The following is a 16,648-nucleotide window of genomic DNA, read 5'->3' as shown; positions in this document are numbered from 1 at the left end:
AATGCTAACACATTCATGACACGCTGTGCAAAGATGAAGTCCACATATTGAAAAAAGATGGGTATGTATTCATTCATCAAGTTGAGGTAAGAACATAGTAAAATATTGAAAACGGTGGTGTTTTACTATAAAGGCCCTTTCACACATGACGCAGCAAGTGGTGGAATCAGCACACAGTTGCTAATTTCTTTTTAGCTTTGTGCAGTTGAAGCCTTGTTTGCACTTTTGCAATTCGCATGGCTCTACTCTACGGTGTGAACCTGCTGAACCTGCAGGCTCCTCAATAAACCTACAAGACTTTTATGCTTGACATGCTCTCCGTTGTATAATTCTGTAACCATCAAAAAGCATCGATGAGAGGAAGTAGTTTGCCAAATAATTTGTCAAACACTCGTCTTGTGAGAAATTTGTAAATACGTGGATTTCTTCACATATAAACTGATTAGGTTGTGGGTCATTTTGATGACACATGAAAAAGTTTTTATGATGTTTTTATAAAACATCACTTTACTTGAATGGGTGTTCATAAGGCTGACATGAGAAATGTCATGAATATGAAAGAGATTTTATGATGTTTATGACTACTGTCATTAAGTGTCATTTGTTCAATTATGTCATTTTTATTGCAAAGATGAAATAGTTTGAGATGTCTTTGTTATGACAACTTGACATTACCAAGACAACATAACTGACCACTTTTTACCAGTGATACAAATTGAATATGTCATTAAAATGTCATTAAGTGTTAATACTCTGTAAAATAGTTTTATAACAGCATCATGAATATTCTTCAGTTCATAATGTTTATTTGACCGAGTATTAATAATATTTGACATAGTAGTAACTTGTAGTTAATGACATTTACATTAACATAGTAGTTAATGACATTTAAATCACAGTTTAATGTAATTTTAACCCACAAAGCTAGGTAGTTTCTTAAGTTTGATAATTATTGTTTATGATTTATAACAAGTTGTGTTGTATTGGTTTATGTCAAGTTGTCATAACAAAGATAACTCAAACAATGAGGTATGTAAAATAAAACGAAAGTTTCTAAGCAGTTGCACACATCTAAATGCTTTTTGGCATTCAGAAATGGACCCAGATAGATTTCAGCATAATAGGGATACTTGCACTGAATCACCAATTTCACATGTAATTTGTGTATTTTTAAAATACAAAATACTGTCTTTGTATTTAAATAAAATTTTCCACACAGTATTTTGTATTTGTATTTAAATACATTTTTCGACACAGTATTTTGTATTTGTATTTGAAATACATTTTTCGACACAGTATTTTGTATTTGTATTTGAAATACATTTACATGTATTTATGCCCATCTCTGAGCACAGCTACATTAGAGGAACTGGTGAGACATGTGGAACAGAAAGGCTTAAGCAAGAACGCCTCAAAAAGAACAGGAAGGCACAAGATCTGAATCTCACCCTGATGCAATGCACACTTCACGATTGACAACAACAGGATCGTAACTCCGGTTTTCCAACACTTAACAAGGGGAGAGGAATTGGCAGAGGCAAACGAAGAGGACAAGGGGCTCCACAAGGCTGTTGGGTGTGTGGATCGGTGGACCACTGGAGAGATCAATGCCCCGAACCAAGAGTTCAAAAACCTCATGCAGACTGAAATGTGTTAAACAGTGGGGAGGGGGCCGGTGGAGAGGAGACTGAAGTAGGTTTATTTATGCTCTGTCGCAATGAAGAATGCTTGGCCGAGGTAAGGTCTGTTTTCCTACTTTACCCTGTGATACTAAATAATCTTTCACAAGAAAACCATTTGAAAGGTTACAATATGTGTTATTGTAAAGGCAAAAAGAATCCTTTTATTGTAGATTCAGGGGCCCCCACTTCAATATTATGTGCTGATTATATGCCCAAATCTGTACAGATGACCAGTGTTAAAGAACGCTCCCTCAGTGCCACAGGGGCCAGGGCATGTTGTTAAAGAAACTTTTTCTCAACCGGTTGATTGTATATATATGAACATACTCAAACTTCATTTGTTACCTCTTTTCTAATAAGCAGAACTTGCCCATATAACTTGCTGGGTAGAGACATCATGTGTAAACTGCACATGACAGTATGGTGTGATGAAGTGACTGGGTGGAATGTGACTCTGTGTAAGGAAGTGTGCCTCAGTGTGTATGTGGGGGAGAGGCCTGAGAGTGATGCTTGTTTAAAAACACACTAATGTACACGCCCGTCCTCAGATTTTATGTCACCAGAAGATTTGCCCTGCACAGCTCATGTCGCCTGGGAAATCAAAGCAGATTACCAAGCGGCATGGTCATAACAGTCTGGTGATCAGTTGACCAAAAATTGGTTGTACTGGAATGGGGCCTGGGCTGCATCGAGTGTGATGCTTCCTGAATGTGCTTCTATGTTGTATGATGTTGCAAATGCTGGTCCTTACATATCACTGGCCAAAGCTACTGATATGGAAGGAAGGACTTGGGCCCTATAGTAAGTGCATGCACAAATGCCACAGATTGGCATATATAAAATGATGACATGTCTTATTCTCCATCTTTAGGTGTGTGTAGAACCGCACACAATAGCTATTCTCAGCGAAAGCGATAGCTCTGGGAATAGCAGCGCAGTGACAGTTGGCAACACACATGGGGTGGATCGGTCCACGGTGCCACTCCATCTGTGGGCCACAGATAAGTATGATGTGGGTCTCATTAAATCATATGCGCCCGGACAGATCACACCAAAGAGTGATTTTCGCCTTTCCTCTCAACAAAAAAAGAAGCAGAGGATGGTATCAAACCCGTTCATGATTCATTGCTCGCAAAAGGAATTATTATTCCATGCCCGTCGTCACCGGTAAATACCCCAATATTTCCGGTAAAGAAAATTAGAGAAAAAGGTGAGCCCACTGAGTGGAGATTTGTACAGGATCTACAGGCAGTAAATGCGGCTGTAGAAGCAAAAGGCTCTGAACGTGCCCAACCCTTATACCATCCTGTCACAAATACCACAGAATACAGCATTTTATACGACAGTGGACATTTCCAATACGTTTTACTCCTTCCCGGTGAATCCGGACAGCCAGTTTTGGTTTGCTTTTATGTTCGCCGGCCGCCGATTCACGTTCACTCACCTTTGCCGGGGCTATCGTTAGTCCTACGATTTACAACGAAGCCCAGGCAAACAGCCAGCTCACCCTGCCGGAGGGCGTGGTACTGTTGCAATATGTAGATGACCTATTGCTCTGCGCGCCTAGAGAAGCATGTGCAGCGGAAATATGTTGGTAAAGGTAAAGGTGGCTAAAAGGTCCATTCCACACATTGCAAGAGGGTGCCAGATGAGGATTCCAGATTGGATGCCCTTACGAAAAAGAAGTATACTTCAAGTTCATTTTATTAAGTATACTTAACTAATGTTGGAGTATAGTTTTAAGTATACTTTATGTAGAATACGAATACCGCTTGGGACTAAATTGGCCCAGTTTTAGTATATAAAAGTATACTTCTAAGTGTACTATAAGTGTAAGAGTAGTCAACTTTAAGTGTACAACTAGTGCACAATTAGTTCTTCATTTGTACTGCAAGTGAACTCATGAGTATACTAGTAGTTTTCTAGACTTATACTTCAAGTGTACATGCAAATGTTCTGTTAGTGTACTCTTAGTAAACTAGGAAGTTACTAATTTTGTGCTGCAGGTATACTTCCAAGTGTTCTTTTAATATACTTTTAGTTAACTAGTAGTTTACTAGACATATACTGAAAGTGTACATGCAAGTGTTCTGTTAGTGTACTCTTAGTAAACTAGTAGGTTACTTATTGTGTGCTGCAGGTATACTTCCAAGTGTTCTTTTAATATACTTTTAGTTAACTAGTAGTTTACTAGTCATATACTGAAAGTGTACTCTTAGTAAACTAGTAGGTTACTTTTTGTATACTGCTTGTGTAACAAAGCACTTTGACACTGAGGATCCATCTGCAGGTTTTTATTAAACACACTCATATTCCAACAGGCAAGGTCAAACAACAGCAAACACAGCAATGTAGGGCAGGCAAATCTCGTAGTCATGAAACAGGCAAAAGGGGCAGGGAAGGCAACAAACATACTCATAAACCGGGTAAAACAGATAAAGATCAATAAATACAGATAGATATGCAAGCAGGCAGGCAAACCGCTCAGCAATGACAGCCGGTACAAATCAAGACTTTGCACTGACTGAATGTTTCCAGAGAGTTTATATAGGCTGTCCAATGAGTTTCAGGTGGCAGAGTAATCAGTCCAGGTATGCGGGATTATGGTAAATAGAGTCCAGAACGAAAGTAAATATTCAGGGGATTCAGCCATATATATATATATATATATATATATATATATATATATATATATACAACCTCAAATTATAAAAAGTTGGGACACTGTAGAAATTGTGAGTAAAAATTAATGGAATAATTTACAAATCTCATAACTTATATTTTATTCACAATAGAATATAGATAACATATCAAATGTTGGAAGTGAGTATATAATATATATTTATGATTTTTTATTTATTATTTTTGTTTGATTAGCTCACTGATAGCATACGAAAGATTTAGCTTCAAATTGAAAGTACAATTAAAAGGTATATGTCAAGTATAAAAATGTATAAACAGGAACATTGTATTGTACTTTAAGTGCAATATATATATATATATATATATATATTTATAGTATGATGTTAAGTTCACTTAAAGTAAAGTTGAGTAGTAAACTACTAGTTAACTAAAAGTATAGTACTTGCAAGTATACCTGCAGCACACAATTAGTAACTTACTAGTTCACTAAGAGTACACTAACAGAACACTTGCATGTACACTTTCAGTATGAGTACACTAGTTAACTAAAAGTGTAGTAAAATAATACTTGCAAGTATACCTGCAGCACTAAATTAATAACATACTAGTTTACTAACACTAAAGATTCTCCATAAAGATAATATACATTTGTACACTACCTATACTTTCAAAATTTTCCTAAAAATATACTGTTTCTAAAGGATGCTAAATAATGTATTTTATAAATATGCTGTCAGTGCATTATTATAATGATAAGATTAACAGATAAAGTATACCTAAATAAACTTTAAAATAAGTTCAAATTAGTATACTTTAAAAATTGCACAGAACTTCAAGTATGTACTTTTAGAAAATACTGTATACTAAATTATAAATATTTTGAAATATGTTAAAAGTTTAATTGTAAGCAAATATGTTGTAAGCATACTTTCAATATATTCAAAGATGGTACATTTCTTTATAAGTATATTTGTAATGTACTATTGCAAAGTTAAATATACTTGAAATACAATAAAGTATATTTATTTTTCACTATTCATATGGCTTTTTGCAGCTTTTCTGATGTAGCTTTCGTTGTTGCATTTTTACTTTATACTTTTAAGTATATGTCAGTAAACAAGTATAGGCCAAATTAAGAGTTTGGTTCCAAAACGCAATAAAGGTCATTTTTGAAAAAAAAAATGAGTTACTGCCAAAATCAGTATTATATCAGGTCAGTATTTAAAAGTAAATTCTTAATTTTACGCAAAATCCAATATCCGCTGTGTTATTCTGTCATCTTTTCTCCCTTTTTTCCCAAAACGCAATAAACGGCACTCCTCCTTTTTTACAGAACGCAATAAATCCGCTCCACATATTACAGCGCACCATTCCACGCAATTTAAACAAACAATGGTGGCGCGTTGAGTACACAGAGTCCTAGTTTTCCTCATCTACTTTGTACTTCGTGATCAACAAACAAACAAAAAGAAAATAATACTTTAACAGTATTGATAAACCTGTGGTGGCTTTCTGTGACGGGAAAGAAATGTAAGACATCAATATCTAATCATTTACGCGAGAGGCACTCGGGAGATGATCCCTTGTTTTCCCGACAGCATCTAGCTTCACTCATAGCTAACACATTGACCCCAGGGGATCTTATGAAAAACTTTCCATAATTTTACTCAAAGTCAGCGAGAATCACAGCTGATCGCTGTGAAAAATGTTAAGCGACGACGTCAAGTATTACAGCAGCAATGACAGTGTTCTTAATATGACAAAGTATGTGTTCTGATTAATGCCAAGAATGTTTATTTTTTACATCATTCTGTACAACTGTTCAACTTAATAAATATAAAATGGCAAAAATGAATGCACATTTATACATTGATTGAATAGATTTATAAAATTTTGAAAAAAAGTGTCATGGATTTATTGCATTTTGTGGAAAAAAATAATTCGTTTTTATAATAAATCTTTGAAAATCAAGTTATGGATTTGAATTTTTTATGTTTTTATAACCTAAAGATGCAATGTGAAAGTTTGTAACAGAAAAGAGGGGTTTTCATCTTGTCACTTTCTTGGTATAGAAAACACGTTTTTACTGAAATTTGTCAAAATGGATTTATTGCGTTTTGGAACCAAACTCTTCAAATATACTTTAGTATAATTTCGGTCAGTATAGGTCAAGTATAATTTAGTACAATTTAAGTATATTTCTGAGAATTACCTAAAGTACATTTTAGAGAAGTACATAAAAATTAAACTGAAAGTATACTTTCTTATTTTAAAGTTTAAAAGAAGTATACTTATATCACACTTGAATAAACTTCTTTTTCGTAAGGGTTGTTACCCCTCTCAGCAGATTACTGATTAAGTTTTAGTGGCACACATGTAATGTAAGAAACATAAAGCTGCTGCAGAAACCTGTCGAAAACACCCGGCATCTCTCATTTTTTGTTGTGCCTAGAGCAGAGTAGCCCTAAAGAGCACCAGGACAAGCTAAACATCTGCATCAGCAGTTTTAAGCACCGCAGCTTCTGCTCCATCAGACATCCGATAAACCAGGGCTATTCAAATAGGGCCGGAAGGGCCGGAGCACTGCATAGTTTAGCTCCAACCCTGATCAAACACACCTGAGCAAGCTAATCAAGGTCTTCATGATCACAAGACAATCACAGGTGGGTAAGTTTGATTAGGGTTGGAGCTAAACTATGCAGTGCTCCGGCCCTCCAGGGTAAGATTTGAATAGCCCTGAGATAAACGTTTGACTCCACTGCCAAGTTCCAACCATAGACAGTAAAAGAAATGGACACAGCGACCCCATTGGATTCAACGGAGACAAGTAAAGTCAATTAGAAGCACGCACTTCCTGGGGGTCGAGCATACTGCGCAGACTCAAACTTGCCACGAGAAATCTGAATCACCCACAGAATCTTGCAGAGACGGGGAGCGTGAACAGGAGCAAATTTTGGTAAGTATTCTGATTAATAATCTCCCTTGACATTATCCCTCCACGTCCACCCGATTGCCTCATAGACAGTAAAAGATTGCCTGCCTGCTCTCCCAGTCCTTACGGTAATTTCCCTACTGTGCGACAGAGAGTCACAGGTTATGACGCAATCGTTAGCCTATTTTTACAAAAACTGCTTCTACTGGGCCATAATGTAAGATAGATGGTAATGGAGCCTTTTATACATTTTCGTGTTTCTTTAGAAATAATTAATGGATAAATGGAGTCTTTAAATGCTTTAGATGTAAAGTTATTCGCTGTCAAAGTGATGCCAAAATGAATGGGAGTCAATGGGATGCTAATAGCAGGTGGGGGTTTGCTAAACAATGGCGGCGCCAGGGGAAGCTTCAATAAAATATGAAACCCTGCCCCCCTGGTTCCAACGAACGAAGCCTGTCTTGTTCTTCTCTTTTAACGGCGGTTGACATCCAGCTTATAGGTGCATTAGCGTCCCCTTTGCTCCGGAGGGTGGATCTGATAATAGGTCTACTACACACTATTTCCCTTACTCCTGGTTTCTTTCTCGATTATACAAATAAATAAGTAAAACCACATTAACCCAAATACATACAAAAAATTTTATTCAAATAAAACGAAGCATGTCCCGTTTGCACAGAGGTAATACTTTGCTGATTAATTCTAACAGTTCTGAATTAAAACTTTAAAAGCTTTGTTTAATTCTAAGTTGTAAATATCTAAGTATTATATACAAGAATGTAATGGTGTGGTCTTTTACTCTATCATGCATGAAAGCCCACTGCTTACATATCCTGTGCATTAGACGCGCCACTGTCTCAACAATTTGACTATTTCTATTTTTCCATAAAATATTTCCCTGCCATTAAGATGTCTCAAGATGCACACCAGTAAAGTTTTTTTGTAAGTTATATATTTAAAAACTCCTTAAACATCCTAATATAAATAAGACCTAGTCCTGGATTCATCTAAACTCTATCTGGGTAACCAGACCTAATATTTTAACATTGTTGTTACATAAAACCATGTGTTTATTTTTGATACATTATTTGAACCAATTATTATTGTCTCATTATTGTCATTGTACATGCTTTTTCCCATTTTGCTCTATTTTTATTACCAAAAAATATCTTATTACTTGATCATCATCATTTACCAAAATAACTGTTAGTAAAACACCCAAGGATTGGTTATAACATTGGTTATAAAAATGCTATTTTTCTTCACATATTTAATCATTGGGGATTTCTTAAAACCTTGTATGACGTTTAAGGTGAAAAACTTCACCTTAATATCAGCAAAGTGTAAAATTCTTGTCAGATATTATTCTTGTGAACCCAATCTTGTTTCATCTTGTAGAGCAAGTGTCTTGTCACCCCTCTAGAAAATACATCTTGTTTTTTGTCATGAAAGATAAAAGGTTCTAAAAAAAACACATGGATACATGTACACTGGACTATAAAATTGGACTTTATTGTCGTGATATAAGTCTTAAATTTCATTCATTATGGCCTTAAAAATGTCATAAAAAGTCTTAAATTAGACTTGGTGAAACCTGCAGAAACCCTGTATGATGTAAGTCCCATCAATTTTTTATATAATAATACTTGTAAAAAAAACAACTTATTTTTATCTTTCAGTACGATTTTTCATTCAAAGAAGAGGTGGGGCCTTGAAGAGTGCTTTTGCATCCTCTTTTACAAATATGAAATTTTTTGAAGAACAATACGTGTACTTAAATCACGCCTTTCCTCGAATATACTAATATAGATGATTTGGTCTTTTTGAAGGGGATACTGAACAACTCAATTCTTTCTATCATTGTCTAAATGTTTTTTTGTGATATCTTAACATTCACCATGGATGCTTACCCAAATAAAATCCGCTTTTTAGACTTGTGGATAATTCGATAGGGTAATTTTTATATATAGATCTATTTAATAAACCTACAGCTTGTACACTCTTGAGAGCAGATTCTTATCGTCCGTTACCATTGAAGAACATTCTTCCTTAGTCAAATGTTGACTAAAAAGAATATGTAGTGGACCTTATTATTTTATTAAGAATCGTAATGATATGGAAACATATTTCTATTATAAAGGATAAACACCCCCAAACAAATACAAGCTGTGGAAAAAAAATATGGCTCAGCCCGCGCTCAGATTTATTGCAGAAAAAAATAAACATATCAAAATGATTTTTCAGTGATGTTTACTACGAAATATACCAAACGTGCGGAACAAATTAAAAAGATAATCACCCAACATTGCCAATCAATTAGTTATATTGGACCACTCCTCTCCATCTACTGTATACCAACAAAAACCACTTTAACACTGATCCGAGAAGGAAATTATCAGTGTGGTTCAATCAATGTAGTAATAGGTATCATTTTACACACCCACATGTGTAAATCAATTCCCATTAAAGAAAAAAGTTCTAAAAACAAAACTGATTATTTATTTGATAACATTTCAGTGTTGTAAATCATATGTAAACCAATAGAGAATATAAAATGCATCGTGAAACATCGGAGCACAGTAATATGCAGAAATATAAACTTGCTATAAGTATTGCGTTTTGTTGAACTTTATCATCCTATTACTTAATTTTGTTAAAGAGGAATTAAAATGGCATATTTCCACATAGGTGGTTTTGGACCAAAATTTACTTAGACAGAAGGCCTTTTGGATATATAAAATGAGAATTTTGGCCAGTATTATGATATTAAAATTTATGGGACTTAAATCATATTGTATCTTATTGAAATATACATGTGTATTTTCTGCTAATATTTGTGAAACTATTTATTTGATAGTTTAAGACTTATGAAAAACTTTATATTTAGTTTACTAATGAATCATTGGAGTTTTGGATGTCATTAGCGTCACCTGTATCTAATTAGCACTCCTATTTATACTGTTCTCCACTTGGTGAAAATAATACCTTGACCCTGTCTGCGTCCGAAAACTTAGGCAGCTGACTTGTTGCCTCGCTGCCTCATGGTGGGGCAATGATTTCGGAGGCATAAAGGCAGCTCAGAAAGACGCTTTGGGACACATTTTATAGGCAGCATGTTTAAACATAAACAGAGAGCGCCTTTGAGATAACTTATCACATATTTGAAAACTACAATACTAATTTCTAGCTAGAAATGCAAATTAAAGGTGTTAAAAAAGTGAAAATATTTTCATTTATTTACACAAAATTTGTGCTCCAATCGCTTTCTTGGCAGCCATTTTATTTTTTAGAACTCGACCAGGGTCAACCAATCACATTCCCCATGCGCACACACGCATAGAATTGTGGGACAGGATGATGGAGGTATCTCAGGAGTCAGAAAGTAAAACATTGGATTAGGACATGCCTTCCTGACTTTGAATGCTGCCTCAGAAGGCAGCAATTTAGTTTTTGGAAGCAGCCAAAGGCGATTTACCTTGTTGAAACGTTGGTGGTAATAAATAAACTCTGCTTCAGTGAGTGTCAGGTGCCACCTGGTGGGCAAAGCTGAACAGTGCTTGCCGTCGTGTACAAATACAAATGACTTCTGCACCCTTTAATTCAGATATATTTGGTGCTGTAAGGACCCACTCTGCACCCACAACAACAGATACCAATGGAGTGGATGAAGGGATTTCGTGTACTCACGTTCTTCAGTGCTTCTGAAAGAATAATTCCATTTATTAGGTTTCAATTTATTTATTTGACCTCTGTGATTAAATTATAACCTGACTGTGATTAAATTATAATCTGACTCTAAATTATAAGTTATAAATATCAATCTGATGCTGATCATAATATATATATTTTCATTCTGTTAATTACTTAGAATAAATTACATTTACACAGAGAATAAAATGCATCTCTGGAGGTGCTTACAGCTGGGTGTAGAGGCATTTTTCCTTAAAGCGTAACTAAACCCCTGATCAGAGCCTGACTCCACCCACTGCAATATTTGAAAAATGCAAGAAAAGTGGGCAGATCCCAACGGAGATAGAGGGGATGAACTAAGTGTGTAATGACATCGTAACAAGGGCGTGGTGAGCTTGAACCTGCTTACGTCACGAGTCATTTCTTGGACCCAACATCCAATAGGAAAATTCAACTGCAGTAGCCACCGTTCAACCTCAAGAGGGCAGCACTCAGACGTTTTTACACCATATATTGTAGTATTGAAACACTTTATATCCAAATGTCAAAAAACTTACTAAAATCAATGAACAGCACTAATAAAGCATCATTCTTACAGATCATTAACTAAAAAAAGTTGGTTTGGGGTTTAGTTACTCTTTAAATTAAAGTCAGAGGTTTATCCAAACGCACTATAAAAATATGAGGATCCATCTATATTAGGATTGAGTAATCATTACCTCCAATCTACAATGGTGGGTATTAACTCAATAATATTTTTTAGTAAAGGTTATTCCTAGTCTACCCCCTCCGGTATATTTATAAAACATAATAAAAGGTTTCACAAGTTTTAAAATGAATAAAGGTTAACATTTTATTTGGCCAGGCAGGTTACACTTAAACCTGCAGAAGAGTGTCTGATACCAGGCACTGTTGTGCTTTTCAACCACATGGGGGAGCTGTAAGTCATTTTTACTCACTCTAAAAAAAGTATATCAAAGTTTAGAACTTAAGACATAGGGCCCTATTTTGACGAGCTAAGTGCATTGTCTAAAGCGTGTGGTCTAAACATGCGTGTCCAATTCCACTTTTGCTAATTAAACGATGGGAGGCACCGCCTAAACGTTCCTATTCTCCGAATGAGTAATGGGTGTTTTATGGGCGTAATAAACCAATGAGAGTCTCAGTTCTCATCCCCTTTAAAAGCCAGTTGCGCCTGGCGCCATGCCTAATCCTTAAAAAGTGGAATTTGTAAACTGAAAAACTAAGCGGAGGAAGAGATGTAAAAAAATTGTGTTGTTTAAATTTTTATTGAAATTGTAATTTTTTTGGATTAAAACCTTTAAAAGCCCTTTTCTTTCAGTCATAGAAGTACAAATAGCAGGCTTTTAATTGCTGTAAATGTATTGATATCCGACATAATCATTGTAATCTCATAAAAGGTTTGCACTTTATTTGTAACAAACAAGAGATAAAGAATTTACAAACGCGCCGTTTCAGCACTCGGACAGCGACATGTTATTTTTTTTAAAGCATTACTTAAAAAAGTTTAATAATAAAAGGTTTCACAAGTTTTAAAATTTAACATAAAAGGTTAACATTTTATTTGGCCAGGCAGGTTACACTTAAACCAACACTATGTAGATTTTTTACCTTTAAATAATGTCTTTAAAAAATATTTCAGTGATAGAACAACTTTTACCTGGACAAATTGTACTGTTGCTGCAACCTGAGCAGCCTCCTAGCTGCTAGAAGCACACTCTGAGGCTGAATCCGAAATCGCATACTGTGTAGGTACTGAATTTCACTGGGTACCTACTTAACGTGCGCTAAGACAGTACCTACGTTCGCGTTAAATATGGACAGTGTTGGTCATCTTACTTTAAAAAAGTAATAAGTTACAGTTACAAATTACTTATCCCAAAAAGTAATTGAGTTAGTAACTCAGTTACCACATTGTAAAAGTAATTAGTTACTCAGCAAAGTAACTGTGACGTTATTTTTTAAGTTGTATAACGCTATTACGTTCTATAACATCTTTAATATCAAAAATGTATATTAACTGATTGAAAAATAAAAACACTATATACAGTATTTTAGAACATTTGGTATTTATTTGAACTCAATAGATTGCAGCCTGCCATATATGCATAGAAATAAAAACATGTAAAAAATAAATATTGTGCAAAATTAAGACACACAAATGTAAACTTGGGTAAAAAGAAACAAAGGAAAACCTGGCCATTAGTGCAAATCTCTGTAACTGTATATTAGGCCTACTGCACAATAAACAGAACACTATCCAACTCTTAAATATTCAGTACAGTAACAAAATTGAATATTGAAAATAAATAATGTTCACATACTTTGCATTCAAGTGCAGAACTAAGACACACAACTGTAAGCTTGTGTAATAAAAAAAAAAAAAGAAAATTTGGCTTTTAATTAGTGCAATTATCTGTTTCTCTATAATGCTGCACAATTAACAGAGCACTATCCAACTCTTAAATATTCAGTAAAGTAATACAAATTAAATATTGAAAATAAATAATATTCAGTTATTCACACACTTTGCAATCAAGTGCAAACTAAGACAAACAAATGTAAACTTGTGTAAACAAACAAAGGAAGATCTGGCCATTAAGTAGTATAAATCTCTGTACCTATATATTATTGCACAATAAACAGAACACTATCCAACTCTCTATGTATGTAGATTAACATGTTGTTTGTTCTCAGTTAGAATGAACAATACATTAATCTATACTAAAATACTCCTCTCATCTAACAACTAAACCAGTGGTTGTAACGTAGGAGGAGAAGCTTTTCGAATCTTTTGTCTGACAGTCTGTTCCTCTTCGGAGAGAAGACAAGCTTGCCCAGGCTGAACAGTCTCTCAACAGGTGCACTAGATGGTGTAGCAGCATTGTAACGTAGTGAAATTTTCTTGATGAGAGAAAATTCACACAGAGAGTTTAAGTTTTGTGCTGAAGATCTAATATAGTCTGCCACTTGGTTTTCTGCTGAAGATGAAGTTTCCTCCTCATCCTCCTCAAAGGAAAAGAAATCGTTCTCTTTGGCTGAATCTGTGTAATGTGAAGATGTGCTGGGACCTGGCTGTGGTTCGTCGAGGACAATTCTTCTGCACTCTGCCAGCAAACTTGCCTTAGCCTTATCCTTTAACTCCTGTGAACGCAGCCAGCGAAGTTTGAATTTTGGAAGAGTTACAGCAGCAAGTATAGCCTCCTCATTTCCCAGGACATCAGCAAATCTGGTTTTGATAGACTGAAATGATAATAATAATAACATTAAATATATGTATCAAAACAAATCAGTGATATTATTATTATTATTATTATCATAATTAGTAGCAGTTGTATTTATTATTATGTGTACTATAGCAATGTTCACTTAACAAATAATAAAATATCAAATTCAAGTTCTTACTGTGACTATGGCATCAGGAAGGTCTCTCAGTATTTGCAGGTCACTTTTAAGGGCTTCTGTCTTCAACATTAATGTCTCGATCGTTGGTAAGAGTGTACCATAAAAACAGTTGTCTTCTCCCTGAAGTATATCCAAGGCAACTGTAAGGGGCTTCATCGCAGTACAGTACTCCTTTAAAAACTGGTGTTCCCTTTCTGTTATCGCTGCCAGTCCTAATTTGGATGAAATGGTGTTAAGGTCTACCATGGATATTTCACAGATTCTAGCCAGGGCATCATAGAAGGAATTCCATCGTGTTGTACAAGGTACAAGCAGCTTTTTTGACACCAACTCATCAACTGTTTCAGTAGCCAAAGCAGATCGACTAGTCTTGTTCCATAGGGAAGTACATTTGGCAGTAGCACTTCTATAAACAGCCTTTGTTCCAGATTTTAACAGCAGCCACTTTTCAACATCAGTGCATGAAATCAGGTTTAGTGTGTGTGATGCACATCTCTTGTGGGGGGGCAAAGTGATCACAACATCACCATCATTATCATCAGTTGCATGTAGAGCAGCATTAATGTCTGTAAACGTCACCTCATCTTCATTGTCTTCTTCAGAATCACTTTCCTCAAGTGGCTGGTACCTCTTAAATGCTTTAACAAAATTAGAGCCGTTATCAGTCACTGTTGCTGTGATTTTGTGTGTTATCCCATATGTTGAGTGTATATTGTCAAGCTCAACTGCAATGGCGTCATGAGTATGATGCCCCTTAAACCGTCTGCAGGCAAGAGCTGCTTTCTCTCTTTCCATGTTATTTGGATTGATCCAATGTGCTGTCACACCCAGGTAACTTTTATTGTGGGCAGTCCAGATGTCTGCTGTAGTTGAAATGTACTCAAGTTCCTCAAATGACGTTTTGAGCTTAATATTCATTTTTTCATATTCACTGTCTATGAATTTAGCAAAAGTGTTTCGGCATGGGGCAACCCCCCTTCCTCCTCCTCGTATTGGTATTTTAGCAAGGATCGCTCTGAATGACTCAGACACCACAGTTGACAGGGGGAGCATGTTTTCAACAACATACCTTGCAATCAACGTGTTCAGCTCGGGCTTGGTCACCTGTTGCTGACCCGAAAAATCGAGCGTTGCTTGTTTTAACAGAGTGGCTCCGTCTCCTTGGCTGGAGCTCAGGCTAGCTGCATCTGGGGTTGGGTTAGCAGCAGCAACAAGTGTCGTGTTAGCGTGTGTTGATGTGAGGTGCTTCATAAGATTTGAGTTGCTTGAGGCAGACGTCGATAAAGTCTTTTTTCCTGGGCATAGCGTGCATGTAACGTAAACATTCTTGCCTTTAATTTCAATTAATGAGAAGTAATGCCGGTACTTCCAGTTTGCGAACGCAACCTTTGAATTTCCCCGGCTCATCGCCATTGTCACTCACGCTGTCTTGTGTTGGTAGTCAGCGCGTGCAGTGAGACAGCGTGAGCAGGGCACCGCCCACCCAGCCAATCATCATGGCATTTGAAACGGTGTCATCATCCCCACCCCTGCTCTCTCCAGGCAGCTGATGTGTAGCCAAAGCATGACACCTCGCGCTTTATTCAACCAAATTGTAGTAACGCAACACTTTACATTCTCAGTAAAGATAACGGCGTTGCAACGATGGGAAAAGTAATTAATTAGATTACTCCGTTACTGAAAAATGAACTCCGTTACTAACGCCGTTATACTTAAACGCCGTTACTGCCAACACTGAATATGGACAGCATCTGCCATGTTGACGTTATCTACGTTATTTACTGTCATCTTAACACAGCTGTGACAATTCTACAGCTTTATTTTCATGAATCAGCTGAGCACTTTGTGGTATATCCTGGGTCTGTGCGTCATGGTGCTGAGGAACAGCCCTGTGTGTGTATCGAAATCACCCGATTGGCTGGTATCCGGTCGATTGCTTTGCTTTCCCGTGGCACCATGCACGCTTCAGAATCTGGGCGGACTCAGTAGGGCATCCGGGGATTTCTCGCCTACTGACTTTATGGATACTGAGGATTCGGACGTACTACTCTGTTCACGTGCTGTTTCCCCTACTACATTTTCAGTAAGTAGGCGGTTTCGGACGACACTTAAGTACACGTGCCTCTGAATCTCACGAGAAATAGTCCAAAATCCCGCCAAAATTCTCGCCTACCCTTTTACGTATACTGAGGTTTCGGACATACTATTCGTTCGCCTACTGCTTTTTGCCTACTATATAGTATGGCAGTATGCGGTTTCGGATTCAGCCTGAAAG

General features: G+C 36.3%; 1 protein-coding gene across 1 annotated transcript; it reads right to left on the bottom strand.

The window, feature by feature from the left end:
• Positions 1-13,710: 13,710 nt before the first annotated feature.
• On the bottom strand, positions 13,711-16,061 carry LOC135770598 (uncharacterized). The gene is made up of 2 exons (XM_065280235.2): positions 14,374-16,061; positions 13,711-14,211 (listed from the first exon to the last, which is right to left on the bottom strand). The coding sequence occupies exons 1-2, from the start codon at positions 15,784-15,786 to the stop codon at positions 13,711-13,713; spliced, it is 1,914 nt and encodes a 637-aa protein (XP_065136307.1). The 5' UTR covers positions 15,787-16,061.
• Positions 16,062-16,648: the final 587 nt, after the last annotated feature.

The sequence above is a fragment of the Paramisgurnus dabryanus genome, chromosome 8 (assembly GCF_030506205.2).
Source record: "Paramisgurnus dabryanus chromosome 8, PD_genome_1.1, whole genome shotgun sequence".
Classification (NCBI taxonomy): Eukaryota; Metazoa; Chordata; class Actinopteri; order Cypriniformes; family Cobitidae; genus Paramisgurnus; species Paramisgurnus dabryanus.
This window is presented reverse-complemented; position numbering and strand designations above follow the sequence as displayed.